A 17,155-nucleotide genomic window follows, 5' to 3' on the forward strand; every position below is an offset into this window, starting at 1 on the left:
CAATAATCTTTTGGAAGAATGCTTTCATATCTCAAGAGTGTATTTAAAATAGGCAAATTATATTTTGTAAAGTAAAAATGTAAAAACTGGAGGGTAAGAATTATCTCTCACTTCAGTGCTGAATATTCCTCGACTCTGAGAATAGTCTTCTAAGTATCTTTTTGACATAGAGAAACATAAATGAACAGTAATTTTTGATACATTGTGGAGGTACTTTGAGAAATAATGGACTTAAAACAAATTGAAAAAGGTAACCCAATAAAAGCTCCCTTGTGGAAGCTTTTTGGAATGCTCAAATGGTTTCCAGCTCTATAAATTGGTAATATTACCATATTTGCCATACAAAACAAGAAACTTTAGTCTGTCAAGTCTCGCTGAATTCAGTTGCCTGCCAGTTTATAAAGTAATCTCATCAACATAAAAAACGTACAGTTCATCTTGAGAATGAATAAATCCCTAGGTTATTTGAGTTTTACTTCAGTTAGCAAAAGGACTGTCTAATTAAGAAATGCTTTGGTTCATTGACTTTTTAAACTGTTATCCACTAGGTTGAGTAGATTATATAAAAGTTCAGCTTAATTCACATGAGAAAAATCCACAGAGATATCTAGTTCCCTTGGTACATTTAATAATTTTGTGAGGAGTGAAACACTATAGGTTGGTAGCGGATCCAAGTAGAAAAAAAAAGCTGCATACATGCTTTTAGAAGTGTAGTGCATCAAAGTCAGGTCAATAGAGAACATATTTAATATCTCTGGGACTTGTACCAACTTCAGAAACTTTTCTGTTTTCAGAATTTCACACTCTTCCAGTTCAGCAACTTCCACCTCTTATTTTACATATTTTTGTATTGAAAACATGCTCCACATTACAAAAACTAGTCACACTCCGGCCACTGCAAAGCAAGTGATAGAAAGCAAAATACAGAACAAAAAATAACAGCAATGACGACAGAATACTGTTTCCCTATCACTCGTCAACAAATCATAGAAACTAAACTATTGGATTACAGGTATTAAGCAATAACAAGAAAGGAATTCTTCTTTCATGGCACATCCTGAGCTTAGTTCTGTAATGGAAAACTAATAAAATTTCAGGTCCTCTTCAACCCTAATGCTCTTCAAAGACCAAAAAAGCTAGATGCTTCTACTGGTCATCATATGCCACTTCCTGGGTACTACTGCCGACTTGTAATGGTCCACTCTGTTTTTCCACCTTTTCTAAGTGAGAGACAGTAAAAGAAAGAGCCAGATGCAGACAAATACAAAAACATCAATCCAGATTACTGAAGTGCTGAATATAAGCACAAAGAACAGCTTAAAAAGAAAGCAGTCTCTCGGCTCTACCTTCACCTATCCTTCTCACATCTAAACATTGCAGCTTCTCCAGAAAAGGAAAAGACTTATTAACTTATATTGCATCAAAATATATTCACTGACGAAGAGTTAAATGAGTGGCAAAGATTTTATTGGGGAAGCTTTCCACAGTTGCTAACCTAACTGTAATGTAATTTCTTTTAAGTCCATCTCCTTTCCAGGAACTAAAATACCATACAGTTTTAAAAGCTAACTTTTAAATTAGCTAACTATGTTAACAGTAATACTGCAATACTTAACGTTACTTTCCTCAGCAGATCTCAAAATAAAGAAGTTGCTATCAGCCTCAGGTATGAGATGAGGAAACAGAAGTCCAAATAGGTAACACACAAGCCAGTGCTACAGCTGGGATCAGGATTATGTTTCTGAAGTCACATCCTCTATCAAGGACGTCATTCGCACTTCCACCTCTGCCTCCCGCACACCTAGACGTACCTATTTCGGCCTGGCCATTTCTAAATGAGCTCTCCAGACCCTAAAGGGTAAGCGAGGGATTTTCCTTTACAGGGAAACAGTTCTTAAAGAACACACTTTAACTTCCTTTTTTTTTTAAAAATTACTGCCTTTTAAAACAACTCACAACTATACTTGGGTGTACGCTTAAACGCAATCGTTTATTCTACAGCGGGGGGAGGAGAAGGGACTGAAAAAACCGCAGCCCTGCGTACGCCGTACCTGGAAGGCCTACGGGCCTGCAAACGGCCGGTGCTCGGGAGGAAGTTTTTCCCCCACCTCCGACCTGCTCCCGGCCGACCGCCGCGGGCCCAGACGCGGCTCCCGCTGCTGTCCCAGGGCACCGGCGGGAGCACAGGCCCGGTCCGGCCCCTCCAGCGGGTATCGGACACAGCGAGCCGAGCCGAGGGCCGCAGCACAGGCCCGGGGGCTTCACGGCTGCTTTCAGGCCCGTCCCCCACCCACAGGCCCGACTCTTCCCCCCCCCCCCCCGGAGATATCGCCGCCCCCCGTCGCCGGCGAGGCCCCAACGGCGGCCCGCCCGCCACCGCCCCAGCCGGTACCTGCCGCCCGCCCGCCCGTCTCCCCGACGCGCCGGCCGTTGCCACGCTACGCTTAAAGGGGCCGCCGCCGCCGCCGCGCCGCCGGGGCTCCCCACAGCCGCTGCCCGAGCAACAGGGCGCAGAGGGAGGCGGAGCTCTCGCCGCTTGCCATTGGCCGTCCGACCTGCCAGTTCGGCTGCGCGCCTCGGCTCCTGGCGTCTGATTGGTGAGAGGATCTAGGAGAAGCCGAGGGGCGGGCGCTCTCCCACTGGCCGGAAGATATATCCCGGCTGCTGATTGGCTGAGCCGCTGCGAGGGGCGGTGTGAGCGGGACGGAACACGACGACGACGACGACGACGACGACGACGACGACGACGACGACGACGACGACGACGACGACGACGACGACGACGACGACGACGACGACGACGACGAGTGTCTGGGGTGAGCTATGGGCGCTGGTGGCGTCATCGACGGTCTTTAATACGAGACTCCAGGTTAGAGCTAAAGCTGGAGGTAGTAAGTCGGCAGCCAGTGAATCTGGTGGAGGAGAAAGTGGAAAATGAGATTTAAAAAAAAAAAAATCTGCTTCACTATTTCAGAAGGTTGGAAGGTTAGATGAATTAGTAGATATATGACAGGTTTATCTATATGTGTGTGTGTGTAAATAATTAAAAAGCAAAACTGCTTAAACCAAAACAAAAGAGAAATGGTATGAAATTATAAAATATCCTAGAGCTTAAAACGAAATGGATTATACTGACAGAATGCTAGAAGTACTGTGACAACTTGTCAAATAAGTTTAAATTCCAAGGTAGGCCCAATTTACCAAAGCTTTGTAGTCCTCCAAGAAGGTTTTTTAAACCTCAGCTTTTATTCCTTCAGCTTCCTGCTATTATTTTTTCTCATAATAACTTTTAATAACAAATCTAGCCAAAAGAACTTCTTTCTGAAGAGAGAAATGGAAAAAGAAACAGCAGATATTATCTACCTCATTTGACTTTGGGAAGATGTTAGGGTAGCACAGTGAGGAAAGTGGTGTAAGAATTTGAATAGAACAGAACAGAGTATTTCATATGAAAGCTGTTATAACCTACCTTCATGGAAAGCCAGAAGTGTTTTAAGAGGAGGAGACTGAGTCTTTATACTAGAGAGAACTGTCTTTCCATTCTAGAGCATTCAAAATTAATACTCATTGATAACTAAATAAAAAACAGTAGGAAACAGGATAAGAGATCGGTTGTGTAAACTAATTTAATATATACATGTGAAAAATAGCTTCCTGACTGTAAAATACAAACAGATATGTGAAAAAATAGTTTTAATGCACTTCAATATAAAAGATTTCCATCCTAAAAAAATACGAATTTTAGGAGGAAAAATCATGTCTGCTTCAATGGAAAAGAAATTTTAATTTATGATTGTATAAGTCAGAACTGAGAAGATTCTCACAACTGACCTATGCGTATTCATTGTGCATAAGAACTCTGAGTATGCACAATTCTTGAGCATGTGATTTAAGGAATAGGTGAGGATGCAGTCATAAACATGCTGGGATAAACTGCAGTAAAATAAGAAAATGGAAACAAGTAGTTTCAAAGGCATCTGGGAGACAGACCTGACATGGAGTCTCCCAAGCTGAGTAGAAGTTTTATTTTTTGACTCTTGATATCAGGGAAAACAGGCATAGGGGAAAGAAAAAGTGTGTACACTTTCTGATTTTGATCATCTCCCTAATGGCACATAATATTTTTGCCATATTAGCATTACTATTATGAAAAGGATTTAAAAAACAATAAAAACTCGTGTTTAAAGCCAGCCTCCTGTGGCTTTGTATAGCTCACCCTTGTGCTAAACAGCTAAAGCATATAATTCATCACAGCAACGTTGGCAGAGAATCGTTGCTGTCCTTCAGAAAGATACAGGGAAATGTGGGGTAACAAAGACAGAATAATTTTATTGCTTGCAACTGGAGGAAATGTATTGCTTGTATCTGGCAGCTGGCCAGGCCAGACTCTGAAATGAGTTGCTGCTCTAAATAGGATGAAAGGGGTTTATAATCTGTCTCCATGCCCTTTCTAGCTAAGAAAATTATAAGCAGAGAAAGCAATTTAAAAACAAGAGAAAACATGAAAAAATGTGGAAGAGTGGGTTTTTTTTTTTGTGTTCATAATTTGTAGACTAATTATCATGACTAACCATTGGGGGCTTGGTTAGCAACTAACTAATCATTGGTTACTGAATATTATAGGGAATAAAGCCTCTTGTTTGGAACAAGTGACATCTAATCAGGCTTTCCATCGACTCCTCAAGCCAGAATAATGTTAACATTGTTAAATCAGCTGCTCAACTGGAATAGGTTGTGCAGCATTGACATAGGGAGTAATTGATGGAAGTTTTCAACCTGTCAATCTAAAACTTCCAAATAATGTATTTAAGGTATTGTCCTCTACGTAACAGTTGGTACCATATAGATAAATAGTATGATATTTCAGATTCCCTTGGACAGGACAAATATATGATTCACCTGAGCAAGAAAGAATGTCTTGCAGTTTTCTTCTGGCTCTGTGAAGCAAGACTGACGCCTTAACTGCTTGCCTGGATGGGAAAGTTGTTGAAACGGAGTACTTCAATAAAGATTTGGAGTGGGAGTGGAAGATTGTTGTCGTATGCTTAAAAGGAATGGTTCCTAGCCCCTTTTTTAACTGAGAAGAGGGCTGCTTTAGAAAGGAGGATGGAAACCTTCAAAAACTAAATCAGGTCACAGTGTCACGCGATTTGATATTCCTAGAGGTACCAACAGGGATACAACTCCCAGGCTTATTCAAATGGGTGGAACCCTTGCTCATGTAATTGTTTCACGTAAAAATCGATGGAAAATCCCCAACGCACAGAAAAAAGCTATTGAATTTCACTGCACCGTAGAAATGGCTGTGGCATACTGGGTGGGAACTATTATAATGGCTATATCTAATGTGATGGATAAAACAGATTCTCTGAATTGCCAGAACAAAAACAGTGTTTGAATTTGGAAAAGAAAAAATCTTTATGGTAATATTTTGAATACCATAACTTGGTGAAGGAGTAAGGACTTCCTGAATGCACAGTGATAAAAATGAAGGAGTCAGAGTGACTTACTGCTTACTTTAACCAGGAGTAAGGCATGATGTGAAACTTCACTATGAGATTTAAGCTTAAATACTCTATTTCTGCAAAAGATCAAAGATTGATAAAACTGATCAGATGGAGTATGAAATGCCAAAGAAGGTTCCTTTTGGCTCCTTCAGCCTTTAGATTTTCTGATTCTTTTCATCAAAATAGGCAATAGTTTGATATTGTCTTGCACGTAGGAAACAGATGCATAAATATTTAAATATGTCTGCATATAGGTATACATATGCATGTATATACATATATATGTACACACCAGACCTAGTAACTTGCATCCATATTGTTGCAGAAAAGCTTTTCAAAATCCAGGAGTGTATATTAAAGAGATTTTTGGCTCAAATCCGTTCCCCAGATTTGGGTAGACAAGCGTGTCAGTTCTGGCTGCTATCTCTAGTAGCAAGCTAGATATTTGCTCCCTTTCTCCGCTGCTATAAACGTGGTCTATGATGTGACTGAGATGTCTGTATTAGAGCATAGGTATGGGAATTTTAGGGGCCAACTGACATTCTTTTCCTTTAAAACCTGTTGGAATATTCTCCTGCGTGCATGGTACTTACAATTCTTACAATTCATCACAGTGTATCAGCACATGCTTCCTTTTGTTGTCAATTGTCCGCAACCAAATCATCAAAATATTTTAAATTCTAATACAAATAAAATTAAACCTCAGTCTGTTTCAATGCTAGAAATATTTGCAGTCTCTTTTACATTTTAATGCATTTGTCAAAATAAGCTGTATTTTCACTGAAGCCGGTCTATTTTTCTGTCTATGTCCTTAACTATCTTGAGAAATGAGAAGCCCGAGATCACTTTCAAACTTGTCTCCCATGCCCTGGACTCTAAAAGTGACCTGAAATCTTTTCACTATTTCTCAAGTCCTCTTGAGTCATGTGTTCAGAAGTGACCGCTCACCTTTTACAATTTTGTTTTATAATTCTTTTAAAGAATTTCTATTGGTGTCAGTTCGCATGCGAAGACTATTTGCAGCCCTCCTCAAGAGGATTTTGTTGCGCGTTCTCTGACTGCAATGGCAGTAGGACTGACATCCCTTTTGTGTCCTTGACAGGCTTCCATGAACCGAGTTGAACTTGAAGTATAAAAGAAGCACGTTTGGCATTGTTCACGGTGAATTATTTTTAACAATACAATTTTCCAAGTCTGTGAAAGGTTGAAATATGTAAGGGGCAAAATATAGTGCAATTTAAAAAAATGTTTATGTGTACTTCACACTGGTGGTTAATTTCACAGATTTTGCTAATTTGTCGAAATTCTTTGTTTTAATACACCTGCTTTAATTTTACAGTACAACCTTTTTAATATAACTGCATTGTTGAGAAGTATTGGATTAATGACAAAAGTTGCTTCTGGTGAATTACAGGAATATAATTTACAATTTGAAGAATTAACATTTTTCATAATAAAATAAGATATTCCATTCCTACAATGTGAAGCTTTAACTGTTCACATTGTGAATATAGCTGTGTTTTAAACAAGGTCCCAAATTAAAACAAGGTAATTATAGTGTGTAGAGTAGCAACAGGTATTTCACAAGCAGTTTAAATAACAAAAAAGCCCAGTAAAGCCTGGGAACGTGGAGAAGATACTGAAGAAACAACTATTGAATGTTTGATTAGAAAAAGATTATGTGAAGGAGACATTTCAGTGAAGGAGACTTTTTTTTTTTTCTCCAGTAGTCATGTCTTAGAAGGAGGAATACTTCATTCAGATTGTTCATAATCTAGTAGTCTTATCTTAGATATGGTATTTGTTCTTAGTAGGCTTTAGCAACTTTTTTCCAGCAAACCTTTCTTGAAGGACAAACGTGGCATCTGTGGACTTGTTTCTGCTGCTTTTGCAAAATTTACAGTTTTATATTCACAATTTGTATATTAGTCTTTGACCAAAAAAATTTAGTGACCAAATAATTTTGACACGTTCTTTAGTCAAAAGCAATATGGGCTGCTTCTGAACATCCACCTCTTTTGACTTCAGACTTCATTTCTATTGCTAGTCTAGCAAATGAATTTTCTTCTGTCTGTGTAGAGTTTAGTGATATGAATTATGTTGTAGAGAAATAAGGGCAAATGTATCTTTGATATGATGCCAGTGAAGAGAATGAGTGTTATATCAAAATAAATTTCGCCTCAGTGTTTAATGTGACTGTTCAGAAAACATTTTTATTGTCCCCGTTAGACAAGCCTTGTATAAGGCTTGAGAAAAATTTTCTTCTTTTTTTAAAAAAAAAAAGTCACTCAAATGAAAACATATCTTGATTATTAAGGTTAAACTCATGAGGGGACCTAGACAACTTACACCACCTCTAGGTACCTGATCATATCATCAAAACTTTATTAATTTTTTAATGCAAAATGGAACGCTTTTGGTGAGAGGGGAGGAGTGCCCACATCTCAGCCCACCGTATAATGTATCACAGACTTTTGGGAGCAGAAGGTAGCGATTTGTACTCTCTCAGGTAGAGGAAGGAGTTGAAACTTGGGTCCCCAGGTTTTGACTCTGAACACACTTCCCAAATCGAGCTTGTTAAGGGGATGCAGGCAGACGGATGTTATCCATGAGATCTTTCCCAACCTGCCCATCACTGCCAAGGCTGAGATGCTTCTGAGCAGAACGAGTGCCTTGGGAACTTTGGGCACCACTGAGTTGGAACAGGGATTTGGAGATTTCATTCTTGACTTAATTACCTGAATTCATTAAAATCCCACTTAGGATAAATCTGAGCCTTTACAGCTTGAAAAAAAAAAAAATATATATATATATATAGATATAAGGTCTTGCAATGTAGGCAGTAGCTTATTGGAATTCTCTTTATTGGAATTAAATACCATTAAACTAACATCGTCTTCATTTTCCCATGTTCAGGATTTGCAGTGTTTTAACTTTACATTATTCTAGCTTTTATTGCCAAAACAATCTCTTACTCATATTATGCCTCTATATTGCATTTCAAGGATGCTTTGATTGATGAAGATTGCTTTATGGGTGTTTTTTCCTTTTCCGTTTTTATAACTGAAACTGTCAGTTGTCTTTTAAGATCCTCTAAATAATGAGATCAATCACTATAATCTGAGTAAAAGTAAGGATGATAGCTGAGCCAATATTCAAATGCAACTAAACAAATTAAAAGAGAAGAAATATTTCAGATAGTTAAAGCTCAGATTTAAGGGCCGTCTGAGGGATATTTAGAAAGGCTAATTTTAGGCTCAAGAGGCTAGTCCTCTAGGGAACCCGTATCACCAATAAAAAGAGAGCAGAACCTAATTCACATGCTCTGTATGGGTCTCTCTCTCTGACTTGCTTTATTTCTTTCTCTTAACCACACAGGGAACCTAAAGACTAGCCTCCTTTTCTTAAAGCTAGCCTTTGTTAGCACCTCTTACCCTAGTAGCCCAACACTGTGATATAAGCTGTATCCCTGCTGGATTTAACATCTTGAATGTGGTAAGCCGGTTGTTATAAGATGGTGAAGGAGGTGATGGGGAATACTTATTAGATGGGTGAAGGAGGTGATGGGGAATACTTATTATTAGAAAAGATTAGATTTGCAGCTGCAGGTTTCCTCTGTTATCGCAAAGCAGATTCTTCTCCTTTCTTTCTGCGCTGCACCTTTCAGGGTCATGGGCTTACTGCAGTCTGGGGCTGCAGAAAGGGAAAATTTGCAGCTGGGCTCCAAGTCCACTTTAGTTAAAATAATAATAAAAAAAAGGAAATAGTGATCATTGGGGTTTCAGTCCAGTTATTCTTTGGGTTCTACCAGGAAGTATCAATTTGGAGAGGAAAGTGGCATCACCTTTCTGTGCCACTAGTGGAACCTGTGAACTGAAATACAGTATTTAGTTCTGGTGCCCACTCTTGAAGAAAGGCGCTGAAAAATGGAAAAGCTTTCACAAACTCATTTCAAGTATCACTGGAGGTCTACAAAACTCTGTTAAAGACGGTCCTAAAAGAAAGTTCAATAAAAATGAAGGTTAAGAGATCATTTGATCATGAGTGATGTTGTTTCTGATTGTAGATCGCTTTTAGTCTAGCAGTAAAAAGGTATAATGAAACTTAGTGGTTAGAGGCTGGAGCTAGTTGAAAGAAGTAAGAAAGTGCACATTTTTAACAGTGAAAGGAAGTGCTTTTACCCAGATTAACTGAGCAAAAGAGGTGGGAGTTTTAAGTCATGACTGCCCCCAGCTGTCTGCTCTGCTCATCTCTGCAGATTACTACTCTTAAAGCAGCCTGGAGGAGAGGAGGGGCTGTATCGCAGGTACTTCAGAGCAAATCTAGTGAGTTTTTAGTCAAACTCACCTTCACTGGTGAGTGAAGCTATTATACCAGGAAGTGGGAATTGTATCACACTGAATTGCCATAGCAATATTTGCCACATCTGGTGGGTTGTGTACTCATTACACTGTAAGAACAGCCTGTAAGGCTTGGTTGACTGTGACTAAGTGTCAATTGATGAAACAGTTATGATGAAACGGGCTACAGTAGTTGTCAAGAACAGGATGCTGAAATTAGCTGACCATGTGGTTTTAAGTGGATACTAACTCATAGGTCATCTCCAGGCTGCAACAGCCTCTATGACAAGGGTACTTGCATACCTATGACAGGAACATAATCAGGTACTGATTGTTTGAACATAACATGTAACTAAATGCATGATATGATATACCATGCATTTTCTAGGAGCATGGACGTGGGCGAGCAATGTGCCCTTAGGGCAAAGAAGGCCAACAGCATCCTCAGCTGCATTAGGAAGAGTATTGCCAGCACGTCAGTGGAGGTGATCCTTCCCCTCTACTCAGCGCTGGTGAGACCACATTTGGAGTGCTGGGTCCTAATTCTGGGCTCCCCAGTACAAGAGAGACATGGACATGCTGGAGCAAGTACGAAGGGACTGGAGCATTGGACATATGATGAGAGGATGAAAGAGCTGGTATAGTTTAGCCTGGAGAAGAGAAAGCTCGGGGGGATGTGATCAATGTGTATAAATAGCTGGTAGGAGGGAGTAAAGAGGATGTAGTCAGACTCTGCTCAGTGGTGCCCAGTGACAGCACAAGAAGCAATGGGCATGAATTGAAATACAGGCAATTCTGTTTAAATGTAATAAGAATTTTTTTTACTGTGAGGGTGGTCAAACACTTGAGTGGGTTGCCCAGACAGGTTGCGGAGTCTTCTTCCTTGGAGATGCTCAAAACACAACTGGGCATGGACCTGGGCAACCTGCTCTAGGTGACTCTGCTCTGAGCAGATGACCTCTAGAGGTGCTTTCCAACCTCAGTGATGCCATGATTTCAGAAGGCATACTGTGTGCAGGGAGTACTGTGGCTGCCACCTTAACATTGCTAGATGATGATTCCTTCCTGTGTTTTTGGTTGGTGAGCAATCACAATAGCTCCTTGCTATTTTCCCTTAGTAAAAGGCATTTATTTGGTGACTGTAGTGATGAGTCTTGTTTGTGGTTCTTGCATAACAGCAAAACAAGCTTTGAAGAGACTGGTCCTTACAGATTTTTTTTATAACAGGAATTCTCATGTATGCAGTGTTTTTTCTTTAGGACTTTTCACTATAGCATCAGCACCCAAGTGCTTTGATAAACCTGTGAGGATTTCTCCTAATGGGGTTCCTTCTCAGTGTCCTTCTCATGGCATTTTAGGGCTCAGCCCCATATCTAGAAATCTCATTGTTTTTTGGTCTTAGGTGCATGATCTTACATTTGGTTCTGTTAACAAACCTGGTCATGTTTTTATTTCACCAAGTCATTTTGTATAATAGAACTGTTCCTTTTTTTGTTTTCCACATTAGCAATTCATATATCGCATTGCAAATTTTACCTGCAGTATTGCCACGTTTTCACGAAGGTGATTGATAGATGTATTGAAAAGATTCACCCCAGGATCTCACAAAATATGCAATCACTTGGGATGAAGATACTGGTAGTTGTATGACCTGGTACTTAACCACTTCTAAAAATGAATTTAATATGTGTTACCTTGGTTTTGTTTAGAGTTGTTCTTAAGGCAAGATTATGTCATATGTTAGGTAAAGACATCATGTCAACCACAGTCTTCATTGTCAGTCAAATGCTTCATCTCATTGAAAACAGTAACAATTTTTTTGACAGTCCTAGTTCCCAAGATGCCATGTATGCTGATATTAATAAATCTATACTCTGCTAATTCTTTCATTAGTATCCCATAGCAGCATTTCAATTAGTTTGGTTGGGATCGCTTGCTAGCTAAAGCTGCCTGTAGTTATCCAAGCAATTTTACTTATTGCATTAAAATATTGGCTCAACATTAACTTCTTTCTGTAAAAAGTCCAAAGTTTAACTTATTGAAGTATAGTTGGCAAGTGACCTGACAAGGGAAGCACAGAGTGTTTGTGCACAATATTGTGTTTTCAGGTTTTTAACCCTTCTTCACTTCCTGAAAGACAACTGAAACACGTTACCTACGGTGGCAGTTCAGGTGCTGCCGATCCTGAAACGCTGCAAATGCGCCTAACCTGAGTAGCGGTGCACGTTGCGTTATGGAGAGGCCTTATTTCCCTGATCATCCTGCCCAAAAGCGTGGCCAGAGCGGGTCCTGTTCCCTTCTGGCCCAGTTTCCCTCCTGGTGTCGCCCCACTGAGGAGGCAGCGCGCCGCGGGCCCGGGCGCAGTTGTGCGCGGATGCTCTAGAGGGAGCTTCGACACCGGCCGAGGCGCCGCAGCCCGGCACCGGGCGCCAGCCGGGGGCAACCTGCCCTCCCCGATTCCCCTTGTATCTGCATAAAAACGAGCCATTAAAGGCAATGTAGGGATTTGAAACAGCTTTGTCCCGTCTCTTCTTCTCCTTCTGAGCTAATTAGCTTTTTGAATTGGCTTTATTGGTGGGCTGTTTCCTTTTCCCTTTTCTTAATGAGAAAAGAATTTTTGTCTGGTGCTGTTTATCTTTCCTTAAGATCCTTATGTTTATGGCAAGCAGCCAGTGTGCGCAGAGGAAGTTTTTAAGGCAGTGCAGGGGTGTAGTCTTGTTAATGGAGGATACACGTAGAAGTGCTCTAAACTACTTTGAATGTCTCAACCTCATATCTTAAAAATATGCCCAAACCTGTAGTAGTAAGAAGGTTCATTGTCTTGATCCTGTGCAGAAGGCTGTGCAGGTGGGATGGAGAGCTGGCTTGGGGTGCGATGCAGGGCCAGGGCCTTGACTGGCACCGTACATGACCTGCAGGGAGCTGGGCAGTACTGAGCCCCTTTTGATGGCGCTGCAGCCGGTTGCCATGGTCTGCCCACCTGCACGCTGTCAAACTCTCTTAGCTTCCCACGGGACACTCAATGCCCGGGGGAGAGTCTGATGGAGTGTGTCAGGGTATACGCCAGTATATCCCCCGCCTCTGGGTTTGGCTGCCAGGGCTCAGAGCCAGCGCAGCTGGGGGCAGCCCTGTCCCTCTGGTGTCCTGGGGGGCTCTCAGGCAAGGAGGCTGGGCCAACCCCCTGCCCTCAGGAGCTGCTTTTGGCCAAGGCTCTCATGCTGGGCCTGGCATTGCAGCCTGGCCTGTGCCTAGCCATGAGCTTGCTGCTTCACACCCGGACCCATGGATAGGGTGTCCCAGCTCGGCCCCAGCCTGCCCCCCTGCTACAGACCAGCTGAGCGACCGCGAGGCTCTGGGCTGGCCTCATTAGCACCCCTGGCCCAGCCCTGCTGGCCTCGCTCCAGGCTCTGGGGCTGGGCCCTGCCGGTTAGGTCCCACTGCCCCGCTGTCACTCTCAGCCCCTGGTGCCCTGGCACGCATGGTACCCTGACAAGGTGTGCTCTGAACAAGTTCATGCGTGATACCAAACTGGTTAGGGTGGTCTATGCAGTGAAGAATGGGGCTGCTGCTGGGCAAACAGCACCTAGGAAGCAGCTCTGCAGAAAAGGTCCTGGGGGTCCTGGTGGAGAACGTGAGTCAACAGGGTGCCCTGGCAGCGCTGAAGGTCCTTCACGTACTGGGTGGCATTAGCAAGACTTTAGCCAACAAGTCCAAGAAAGTGATTCTTCTCCTCTAGCCTACACTGTTTAAGACAGCATCTAGAGGGCTGGGTCCAGTTTTGGGATCCCCAGTGCCAGAAAGACTTTGACAAATTGGAGCGAGTCCAGCATGGGACCACCAAGCAAGTCAGAGGCTGGAGCACAGAATGGATGAGGAAAGGCTGAGGGAGCTGGGTCTGCTCAGCCGGGAGAAGGGAAGGCTCGAGGGGATCTTGGTGCTGTCTACAGCTGTTTGCTGGGAGGCTACAGAGAAGATCCATCGAGACTCTTCCCTGGAGGAGCGCAGTGGAATGAGAAGAGAAAGTTGTACACATGGTGCAACATGGGAAATTCTGGTTAGATATTAGCAATATTGTTCACCATGAGAGTGGTTAGGCACTAGGATAGGTTGCCTAGGGAGACTGTGGAGTGTCCATTCTTGGAAATGCTCAAAACTTGACTGGACAGAGCAACCTGATCCAGCTGGTCCTGCTTTGAGCAGATTGTTTGACTGATGAACTCCAGAAGTCCCTTTAAACCTAAATTATTCTGCGAGTCTGTGACTCTAAAACTGTGTGGCTGTATCCAAACTACCAATGCTCCCTGGCCTGTGCTATCTCCCAAACCACGTGCGGGGACTGCTCAGGAGAGTGCTAGCTGATTAGGGTGAAGACCACTCTGCCGACCCCTGTAACAATTTAACGATAAAGGAGACCAAGTTCCCGTGTTCAGGCCTGGACTCCGGAAAGGTTTAATTAAATAGACATAGTTTCCAGAAATAAAAACATAAAATACAAAATATAAATACAGAAAATAAAAACTCTGCTTTATTTAAATGCATAAATGTTGTTAACGTGTTCATTTCATTCATTCTCATTTATGGCAGTAGTTACAAATGTGAAATCTTGATCCTTCCAAGGCTGGATATTGTACGGGTATAACTGAAGGCTTGTGTGCACCATCGCAACTGTATGGAAATATTTTCGTTGGCAGCAGTATTTCATTTATACTTTTCTGGATTGAAACATCTTTTTGAAAATCAAAACTTGAATTTCAGATCCACACTAAAGGGTCCTTTAAATGTTTGACAAATTTTCTGTAATAACATATATCTCTAACTGTGAGTTATTTACTCCTTGTTAAGATCCATTTATATCAAGATTTAGAAAACATGATGACTTTTGAGATCACACAGAAGACAGTATTTACTATATATATGTATATATTTATGCAGGTTTCCTGGAAACTGCGGATCTTCCCTGTGCCTTGCAAGTTCACAGTGTCATTCCTAGAGGAGAAATAGAATCCCAAAGAAACTAAAAATGCGCTGTGATCGGCCTTTCTCTGTTTAACCTATTAGTCACTCAGCTGTATAATGTATTATTTGACATACAATGATAAGCAGCTTAGCTGTCTGAGATCATATTAAATATGTTGAGTTTAGCCTAATTTGGCAGTGCACCACAAGGATGCGCCCCGATGTCTATCTGGAACCCTTTTGAAATCAGTGCAGCTCTGTGCAGGGATAGAGACCCTCCTGCATGGTTCATGGTCTTGGAGGAGGAGAGTATGTTTTCCAATTGTCTGATCCTTCCTTTTTTTCTAAAACCCTTTTCTTCAGCTCCTATTCATGCACTTAGAAGATGAAACATTCAAGTGAGCCCATGCCGTAGAAAACAAAAGTATCACTTCAGCAATTCATCCAGAAGTTTGTAGGTTATAATGGAACTGCTTTGATGTCTTGTTTAATGAGTTCTGTCTGGAAAAGACATTTTTAAAAAGAATTCCTACCCTTTCTGTTTTCCACACTTAAAAATAGTTTTTTAATAGCAAAATATTTTGTTATTATTTTGTTAATATTTCATTGGAAGTTTGACAATCTCATCCAGTCCCTATATTCTTTCTTTCATTGCTGGTAAAATTCATGTCACCCAGAAAAAAGCCTGAATAATCGGGCTATACTTAGGAGAATGTGCAGGAATCACACTGACTCTCCTCCAGAGGCAGGAGCGGATTTCTACCCCTTGTCTTCAGTTTGCTGAAAGCCCCGACACCAATCCATGGGTTAGTTAGCAGTCTGTGCCTCTTTTTGACACCTCTCTGAGGTCGAAGGGATAAAGACTCTCTGTAATGACAGATCCTCTAAGCCATATCACCACTGTGGCTCGAACCGTTACTGGCATGCATGTGTGGACTCCTTTTGCTGTTCAGGGAGCTCCATCTGCAGCTCAGTAACTGCAGGCTGAATTTTAACTGACAGATATAAATAGATTTGATGTGGATGATGAATATGATAGTCATCCCTAGACAGGCACTGCCATGAAAACAGTGGTGTTATTCAAAAAAAAATCCAAAATATTGGGCTTTTGGGGGGAAAAGTGGGGACAAACTGAGTTGGAAGGAAGCAGTTGAGGCAACTGTAAAGCTCAAGAAATATTACAAGGGATATCAACATTGGCTAAATACAATAAATACAGCATTGGATGAAATGTAGGTCCACCGGTGTTGGTGGGTGACCTTGAGGTAAGAATTGCTGTGCACTGCTTGTGGCAGAAAAAGGAGAACAAACACAAGCTTCTGCTTTATGCTTTACTTTTCTGTTTGTTCTTTGAATATTTTTAAACGCAGTCACAGCCTTCAGATCATCAGCTTTAAGAAAAAATTCTGCTCGATCTTTTACATTTAAATTCTACAATGTCACAAAAGTCTGTTTTAAGAAGGTTGCTTCTACTCCTTTTGATGGCAAATTACATATGACATTGGAGTTAAAGGTTCACATAACCCCAAACAAGATGGGTGCCCATGCTATGAAAACCGAATGGAGTTGTGCAATTTCCACAGTGTTTAAAATTAACCTCATTGCATGATTGGCTTACATTTCTAATCCGATATATCAGAGTCTAAATATATCCTTTGAAGACAATTTCTTTCCCTGCAAATAATCACTGCAGGCTAAAAATGAGTAAAAACATAAATTAAGAAAGAGAAACGTTAAATTAAATTATAGAGAAACTCTCATCTTGCTGGAATATTGACCTGAAATTGCACAAATAGAAGACACCTGCAAGACAGAGAAGGTAAAAGGGAAAAAATAAATGGAGAAAGAAGATTGTCTGAACATATATTTACAGAGGGAGATTTTTCTGAAGCTGTCAGCAATTTCTATCAAAGATCTAGCTTCAGAGGCATCACTGTTGGCTTTCAAACATTTTATATTTTATCACTCCATTTTAATCATTAAGTATGAATGGAGTCCGTGGATGATCAGCAGGAGCTATATGAATCATTTATTAGAACTAAAATGAACTTCTTATCTTTTTCATTAAAATAAACAAATATGAAGTAGTTTCAAAAAAATCAGGACAGCAGAACCTTTAAAAAATGAATATTTAAGGAAATGCTACAAACAAATATTTTAAAAAACCTTACAATGCCAGAGAAAGAACCAAAGAGTAGAGAGCTGAGATTAAGACTGTATGCATTTTTCCCATTTTCTCCCCAGGTTTGCTAAATTCCCGAAGAATTTAAAACTCATAAAATGTGTTATGTAGGCAGACGCAATTCCCATTTAACAAGTCCATATACTAATATTTTGTATATAAGAGAGCTA

The 17,155-nt window shown here is 41.1% G+C and overlaps 2 protein-coding genes across 6 annotated transcripts in view; one reads left to right on the forward strand and one right to left on the reverse strand.

Annotated features, from left to right (window-relative positions):
* Positions 1-2,618, reverse strand: part of LCA5 (lebercilin LCA5) — a 35,873-nt gene extending 33,255 nt beyond the window's left edge. For 2 of the 5 annotated variants that reach the window (XM_068937622.1, XM_068937619.1), the window contains exon 1: positions 2,393-2,618. The gene's annotated coding sequence lies outside the window, so the exon portion shown is untranslated. Of the gene's footprint in view, positions 1-696; positions 963-2,051; positions 2,331-2,392 lie in introns of those variants that run through there. The other 3 variants (XM_068937624.1, XM_068937620.1, XM_068937621.1) reach the window with 2 other exon arrangements.
* SH3BGRL2 (SH3 domain binding glutamate rich protein like 2) overlaps positions 945-17,155 on the forward strand; it is a 75,697-nt gene continuing 59,486 nt past the window's right edge. Inside the window, exons 1-2 of the mRNA XM_068936470.1 lie at positions 945-1,012; positions 2,603-2,816. Coding sequence (XP_068792571.1) covers positions 945-1,012; positions 2,603-2,816 — 282 coding nt within the window. The remainder of the gene's footprint in view (positions 1,013-2,602; positions 2,817-17,155) is intronic.

The sequence above is a fragment of the Struthio camelus genome, chromosome 3, assembly GCF_040807025.1.
Source record: "Struthio camelus isolate bStrCam1 chromosome 3, bStrCam1.hap1, whole genome shotgun sequence".
Taxonomy (NCBI): Eukaryota; Metazoa; Chordata; class Aves; order Struthioniformes; family Struthionidae; genus Struthio; species Struthio camelus.